Source organism: Solanum stenotomum, chromosome 12, assembly GCF_019186545.1.
Source record: "Solanum stenotomum isolate F172 chromosome 12, ASM1918654v1, whole genome shotgun sequence".
Classification (NCBI taxonomy): domain Eukaryota; kingdom Viridiplantae; phylum Streptophyta; class Magnoliopsida; order Solanales; family Solanaceae; genus Solanum; species Solanum stenotomum.
Window position 1 is genome coordinate 10,049,476 of NC_064293.1, and position 8,001 is coordinate 10,057,476.

The window sequence follows — 8,001 nt, forward strand, 5'->3', positions numbered from 1 at the left end:
TTTGGAAACCTGCACTCTTTCATAGTGTCTCATATTGACAATATATAATGAATGGCAGGAAATCATGCAAAGTACGTAGCCTCAATTGGTTGACTATCTAAATTTTCACCTCTTCCCCTTTGCATAAAAATAATGAATGGTACTGGATCATATCATGATTTAGAAAACCTTAGAGCTCCACACCAGCAATCCAGCATCATGGCAATCGCCATGTTTTATCATCCTCCACTCTAGATACAAGTCCATAGACATTCTCGCTGGTCATATCTGCAATGTGACGGGGAACCATTTAATTCCTCGGGAATATCTTGATCAGAATTATCACCAAAGAAGAAGTCATACCAGCCCGTTGAATTCCAGCCATAAGTGAAATAATTTTGCTGAATATCAAAGTCATGATGACAGAGGAAGTAGGAGCCTTGAACCTGATATGCAGAGTTATCCACCCCATTAATGAGATGGTGTGCAGGAGGAGATGATGCTTTACATCTCAAATTGTTCTCATTTTGCTTATACACAATGTGGACGCCAAATTCCTTCAACCGAACACCAGAATATAGAGTAACTGAAATGCTCATAGAGTCTCCAGGATCCAAGTGATCTCCTATTTCCCAATAGCATTGCCATTTGATATCTTCATCAATATCTGGAACACCATGAATGATTGGACTGTATGTCCATCTCAGATCCTTGGTCATATTTGCCACTCTAACATGAAACTCATTCCAAAATTTATTTCTCCTTGTACAATAAGATATGCTGGCATTTCCATAGATAACATATAAGTTTAAACCCTGAATGTCATGATTAGGCACATCAAAACTGATTGAGGACGACCCTTTAGCATTGTAGCTTAACCAGTCTGGAACCTCACTTCCATGGACAGAAGTACTGAATATGCCAAATTCATAGAGGCCCTGCATATTATTCACAAATATACATCAGTTATATCTTGCTTCCCCTATTAGTGTGATAGGAGCAAGAAACTCATGTTTCTAAACCAAAAAGTTTCCTAGTTAAAAAAGGGCAGCCTGGTGCAAAACATTTCCTAGTTGCCACATATAAATGGGGACTAGTAGGAGAGTATACCTGTATAGGACCTTTCCACCTTGAAAGAGTCAGGTTGTTGTAGAGATCCGCCTTAGTGTCACTCAAGAACGTCAAGTTGGGTAAACCCAGAACGCTGATTAAGTCATCATCAAATAAAGAAATGCATTTTAGCTGGAACATTTCCTGAACCTCAATTAGTTTGTTGCAACGTAATGCAAGAAAATCCAATGTTGTCAATATGTTTGGTAAATTTGATAACCGCTCGAGTGATCTGCATCCATGTATACTCAAGGTTGTCACACTGGCTGGGATCTCTGGAAGATATTTAAGTTCTTCGCAGTTATCTAACTCAAGTACCTGGAGACTGGTAAGCCCCTTGATGCTATCTGGTAAGCTATGAATTGGATTCTTACTTAAAAACAAGTTCTGCAGTGTGGAGAAATCACCAAGCTCCACTGGAATCAAATCACTAGATAGATCACATCCAATAAGACTTAAGGTTACTAATGTCTGAGATACTGTAGTTAACAGGTTAACAATTCCAGGAGATTTTCTCGGGCTTGAGACTGAAGTGCACAGAGCTAAACTCAGTAAATGCTTCGTACTTACAGAAGTGGAAACTTGATGGTTAGCAGTTCCACCGGCATCAAGCTCTAGCAATGAATGCATCTTACCCAGCTCTAATGAAGACCATACAAATTTTGAGCAACCATACAGAATAAGCTTCTCGAGGGAATGAAGATTACTAATACATCTGGGAAGCTTCCGTAGACTTTGGCAGCCTCTTAGGTTCAGAATGAGGAGTCTCTTTAGTCCCCCAATCGATTTATCAATCTGAGTCAACCTAGTGCAGTACTTGAGAATTATCCTCTCAAGATTTGGGAGCTTTGAAAAGTCAGGGGTGTAGGACAGACCTTCTGAATGACTCAGATTCAGAATCTTTAATGCACTGAGAAGCTGTAAGACAAAAAAATACAAAAACAAATCATAAGGGGAAATAGCTTGTTACTCAAAAAAATACATAAGAATGTTGAATCTTAGACGTGGTAGTGACTAAATTTATCTCCTAAAAGCAGACAAGTACAAAAATGTAAACTGATTGCCAACATTCTGTAGACTAGGAAGTCACTTCAGAAACCAGATGTTCAGTCAGCTATGTTCTGCAGAACCAGTAGGCGGGATTATTAATAGAATATAACAACTTCCGCTATGGAGTTTGTGCTTAATTTAATATTGTTTGCTAAATATATTTTGGTTGTAGAAAATTAAAGCTCAAGAGAGAGGGCCATATTTACCTTGTTTCTTTTAAAAAGATGATGCAACCTACTGTAGCGCATTTCCAGGACCACCAGTTTCTCCAAAGGTAAGCCATCAGGTAAACATTTATATGGAAATTTGTGCCAACACAACCACCTCAATGACCTTGGGAACTCCTTGTAATTTCCTTTAACCGCTATATTGTCAAGTTGCAGCAGTTTTAATTTGTGCATACCAGAAAATGCATCAGTGTTGACGCTGTCCACCTTCTTTGATTTGCCATTTGATTCTATTGAGGAACCATAAAGGAGAACTTTACGAGGCTGTGGTTGACTTGATTGATCATTTTGGCGTGACAGCCTTGTTTTCCCTATTAAGTAGGCACATTCCTGCAAGTACTCTTTTGCTGTTGGATGATAGAAGAATCTTGGTGGCTTATCTTTGTGTGCACAAGACCTAAGGTTCAGGCCTTGAATCATATCTGAACCCTGATGAAAAGATTACTCATTAGTGAAAGATAGAACATAAAACTATATTTGCGAAAGTAAATGTAACAGCAAAAATAATGATCTTACATTTTTTTCTCTCAGAACTTTAAATGAGTCCTTGAAATGCCACAATCTACTCCGTCTTTCGGGATGCTTAGGTGATTCTTGGCGTATAATTTCTCGTCCCATATCTCTAACTAATGGATGCATCCTCAGTTTTCCATATTCATCAATTATCAACAAGAATCTATCTTGGAGATTCTGAATCCCAACCATTGAATAATATCCACATGCATCAAGTATAGTGACAATATGGTCTACATTCTTTCCAAGAAAGAAACAGGCAATGTCAAGGAATAGGCTTTTGTCATGATCATCTTGTATAAACTCAAAACTAATTTGCAGTTTCTTGGATAATTGACTATTAGGAATTACCTCTAGTTTCTTCAGTGTACTTTCCCATACATCTAAACTTTTACCAGAGAGAGAAGAACCCAAAACTTGTAAAGCTAGAGGACATCCAATACAGTATTCTATAATCCTTCTCAAGAACTTGGTGTAATTCTCAACTGGATGGTCTTGTCCGAATGCATGCCAACTAAATAGTTCAACTGATTCGCCTATGTTCAGTTTCTGAACATGATCAATCAATTCAATTTTACAAGCCCTTAGTAACTCTATGTGCCGAGTTGTCACTACTATTTTACTACCTGAATAAAAGCAATCTCGCATTCCTATGATAGCAACTAATTGGTCCACTTCATCAACATCATCCAGCACAACGAAAACCCTCTTACCATAAACAGCACTTTTGATCTGATTGATTCCATCTTCAACACTCTGAATGTCAATCTTCCTCCCATCAAGAATATCAGAAAGAAATTGTTTCTGCAGATACAATAGTCCATCGGTAGACTCAGAAAAATCTCTAACATTGTAGAGGAAGCTGCTTCTTTCAAAACTTTCAAAGTTAGAGTTAAATGCATATTTGGCAATTGTTGTCTTCCCTATACCACCCATACCACAAATGCCCCAAATACCAACATTATCTGATTTATGTTGCAACCACAAGCAAATATTGTTAACCCGAAAATTCATACCAATTAGGTAAGGAGCAACACTGAGGATTGAACGGTTTACTTTATTTTCAGTAACTTTCACAAGTTTCTCTATAAATCTCAACTCAGTCCTACAATGAAGATCAAAGTGGAACAAACAAAAACAGAAACATTGGTTAGCTGTATAATATCAAGTGAAAAGTCATATATATGTGTTAGGTTTGATAAATAGAGTAACTATGCCTGATATTTATGAATTTTTATACTTTCTTCTGAAACATACACAAAGATATGTGTATTGATTTGGCTACTCTACCAATGAGTATTTACTCAAGCTTTGGTTTACTTTATCTGTTTTCACTGAAGTAAGTAATGTTTTCGGTTATTGGACTATTTCGTTGATGTAACTGTTTCCTTTAATTAGTTGCTATGTTTCCTTCACTATTGTTTTTCCTTTTCATACATACTTTTATTTGTTGTACTCGAGCCTAGGTCCTCCGGAAAAAGCCTCTCTACCTCCACGAGGTAGAGATGAGCTTTGTGTACACTCTATCCTCCCCGAATCCAACCTTGGGTAATATTTTTGTTGTTGTATGTGGGGAGTTGATCATTATAAACACTATGGGTGTGTTTGGTATTGGAAAATGTTTTCTTGGAAAACAAGTAGATTGTTGACTTATTTTCTCATGTTTGATTGGTAAGTAGAAAATATTTTTTAGTGTTTGATTTATGAATGAAAAATATTTTTGAGAAAATATCTTTTATTTTTACTAGAGAGTAGAAAATTATTTTTGAATTGAAATTGAAAATATTTNAAATTTGAAATATACTGGAAGTTGACGTGGGCTGTATACATTCGGTATACATCCCAAGATTCAGGAAACGGGGATGGTATACGAGTTGTATACACTGATATACAACTTGTGTATATAGAAATGGAAATTGGTTTAAAGTCCAAAAAATCAGCATCTTTGGCCCAATGCTTCTGGGTAGTAATAGGCCCAAATTTGATTATTTCTTTTCCCCCTCTTATTTCTTTTATTGTATTTGACTAACACTTTAATTATCTTATGGTTTAATCTGATTAAATTCCCAAGGAGGGTCGTTTCATTTTTAAAAAAATTAAAGTACATATATATTTTATTACTTTAGAAATATAATATTAGTCTTGTCAATACTTCAATTATTTCCCTTTAGAAAAATCCTCCTTTAGTTTATTTCCCCTTGAAAAAATAATTAATAAAAAATAAAAAATAAATAAGGAATAAATGAGTTCTTTACTTAATTTCAAAATTAGTCAAAATCATTTTGGTCAAATCGCCGGTCAACCGCGAGTTAGCGGGCATTCCGAGGGCCTAACACCTTCTCGGAATGTACATTGAACTTCGAACCCTTTTATTTTCAATTGATTTTATTTGTTTAAATATTTTGAATACCTTTGATTTTTTCTTGATTTTTACTAAAAAATAAGTGACGACTCTGTTCTTTTGGAAATTCGATTTCTCTTAAATCATAAGTTTAATCGATTTTTTGAAAACTCAGTCATTTTTCTTTTATGTATTTTTCGAGTAAAACAACAAGCGATCATTATTTTGTTTAAAAGTGGTACAGAATATAATAGGTATAAATAGTATACCTTCCATATATAACTAACTTAATTATAGGAGGATATTCTTACTTGATTTACTTTGATTAACTCCTTTCGTAGAAACATATGTGCTTGTAACAATATCTTGTCTTGACGAATAGAAAGACACAAGTCATTCTCCATATCGTGTGAATTACATGGTATCAGAGCAAATGTTTGAGGTGGGATTGTGGCTTCGCCGAAAATCATTGTGACTTCGCCGGAAGCTATTGTGGCTTCGGGGAAGTAGTTGAGATCCCTATCTTTCTGTTTCACTTTTGAATATGCACACCATTTCTATGATTGAGAAATTAATTGTCTTAGTATATTAAATCCATTTTATGGCACCTAGGTCTGAATTGAAATTCTGAAATCTGAAGCTTGATTGTCTGTAATTCTTAAGTGAAGTTGGTCCTTCAAAATTCTGGAAATTCAAGAGGGTGCTAAGATTTTTGTTGGAGATCTGTTTGTGAACTCAAATATGAAATTTGAGTCATTCTGGAGTTTGATAAGGTTATTTTGTCAGAACTCGAAACTTTCAAACGGAGTATCAAAAAAGATGACCTATCCATCCTTTAAATTTTGGGTTGCTTTCCAAAAAATATATTGGCTTCTCTGACATTGATGTCTTTTCTGGTCAACATCCCCTTCATTTTTTATTTTCCCCATAGTGGTCTTGGAGACTTTCGGTTAGATTTGGTTAGTCATTTTATTTTGATGATTGTATTGTCTGTTTTTTTTTTTGGAATTATAGTTTATTTGGGACTTGTTTGTTTCTCTATCAGTTCATTTTGGTACCATGAGTGTTTTGTTGGGAATATGACTAATTGTAATCAGGGAACTCAAAGGTCTAATAAAATGATTTTGATTTTCGTAATAGAGTTTGTTGAATTTTCTCGATATAAAAAATTATTGAAGGAATCCACTACAGTTAATGCCTTTGAATCATATAAAACATGTCTTATCACCTCTTCAAATAAATGAGTGATTGATTCAGGTGCCTCAAATCACATGATCAATAATCCTAACATTTTTACTAGCTTTCGGTCACATAAAGCACCCTCTCTGGTTACGTAGCTGGTGGATAGACTTGTAAAATGTTGGATATGGGACTGTTAAACTAACCTCCAATATTACCTTGTCATATGTATTAAGTCTACCAAAGTTGGCCTTCAATTTGATTTCTGATAGCAAATTTACTAGAGACCTTAATTATTATATTTCGTTATTTTTGAATCATTGTTTGTTTCCTATGGTCATTTATCCTCTACATCTAGATATTTGATTGTTTCTCTAGACTTGGCCGTTGTTCCTAAGATAGTTAAGGAAGTCTTGAGTCACACTAGATGGTTTGATGCAATGCTTGAGAAGATACATGCACTAGAATAGAATCACACTTGGAACTTGGTGGATTTACCAAAAGGAAAGAAGACAGTGGGATGCAAATGGGTCTTTGAGGTCAAAGTTAATCCAGATGGCTCTGTAGATAGACTTAAGGTTCGATTAGTGACTATAGGGTATGCTCAGACTTATGAGGTGGATTATTCAGACACAATTTCTCCAGTGGCTAAACTCACTTTTGTTCGCTTATTTATTTCCTTAGATGCGTCTAAGAATTGGCCATTTCACCTACTAGATATCAGGAATGCATTTCTTTATGGTGATCTCCAAGAAAAAATATGTATGGAGTAACCACTTGGATTTGTTTCTCAGGGGCAGTATGGAAAAGTTTGTCACCTAAAGAAATCTTTGTATGGTCTAAAGCAAAGCCCTGTGCTTGGTTTGGAAAATTTAGTGAAGTAGTTCAGGAATTTGGGCAGAAAAAAAGCATGTGTGATCACTCAGTCTTTTATAAACAATCAACAATTGACATTATTTGTCTTATAGTATATGTTGATGACATTGTCATTAGAGGAATTGATTATTCGAGGATCTCTTCACTCAAGTCATTCTTGCATACTAAATTCCACACAAGAGACTTAAGACAACTAAAATATTTTTTGGGAGTACAAGTAACGAGAAGGAAGAATGGAATCTTTCTGTCTTAGAGAAAGTATATCTTGACCTACTCACGGAAACTGAAAAATCAGCAGCCAAACTTTGTAGTACTCCAATGGTCCCTAATGTGCATCTGACCCGAGATGATGACAACTCCTTTGATGATCTAGAGAGATATATGAGGTTAGTAGGAAAATTAAACTATTTCCCACTGTAACTTGTNTATTCAGTGTGTAAATGAAGATTGCACATTAAATTTAAAATGCTCAATAGCAAACACACAAGTTGAATCGATAACGAGAAGAACTTACATGGCTAAAATTTAGAGTTGTGGATGGAGAATCCACAAAATTAGAATGAGAATCCTTTTTTTTTTATGAATAATCCTAGGGATAACTTTCTTAAACATAACAATTGATACCTACAATCAATTATTGTTATGTAAGTTTTTGCCTAAATTAGATATACCTTAAATTTCAAAAATTAAAACTCCCAAAAAATTGAACGACAATACAAGAGGGGG

General features: G+C 35.1%; 1 protein-coding gene across 1 annotated transcript; it reads right to left on the reverse strand.

The window, feature by feature from the left end:
- Nucleotides 1-230: 230 nt before the first annotated feature.
- Nucleotides 231-4,033, reverse strand: LOC125847047 (disease resistance protein RPV1-like). The gene is made up of 4 exons (XM_049526753.1): nt 2,883-4,033; nt 2,346-2,795; nt 1,090-2,007; nt 231-917 (listed from the first exon to the last, which is right to left on the reverse strand). Exons 1-4 carry the CDS (start codon nt 3,891-3,893, stop codon nt 231-233), a joined length of 3,066 nt encoding a protein of 1,021 aa, XP_049382710.1. The 5' UTR covers nt 3,894-4,033.
- Nucleotides 4,034-8,001: the final 3,968 nt, after the last annotated feature.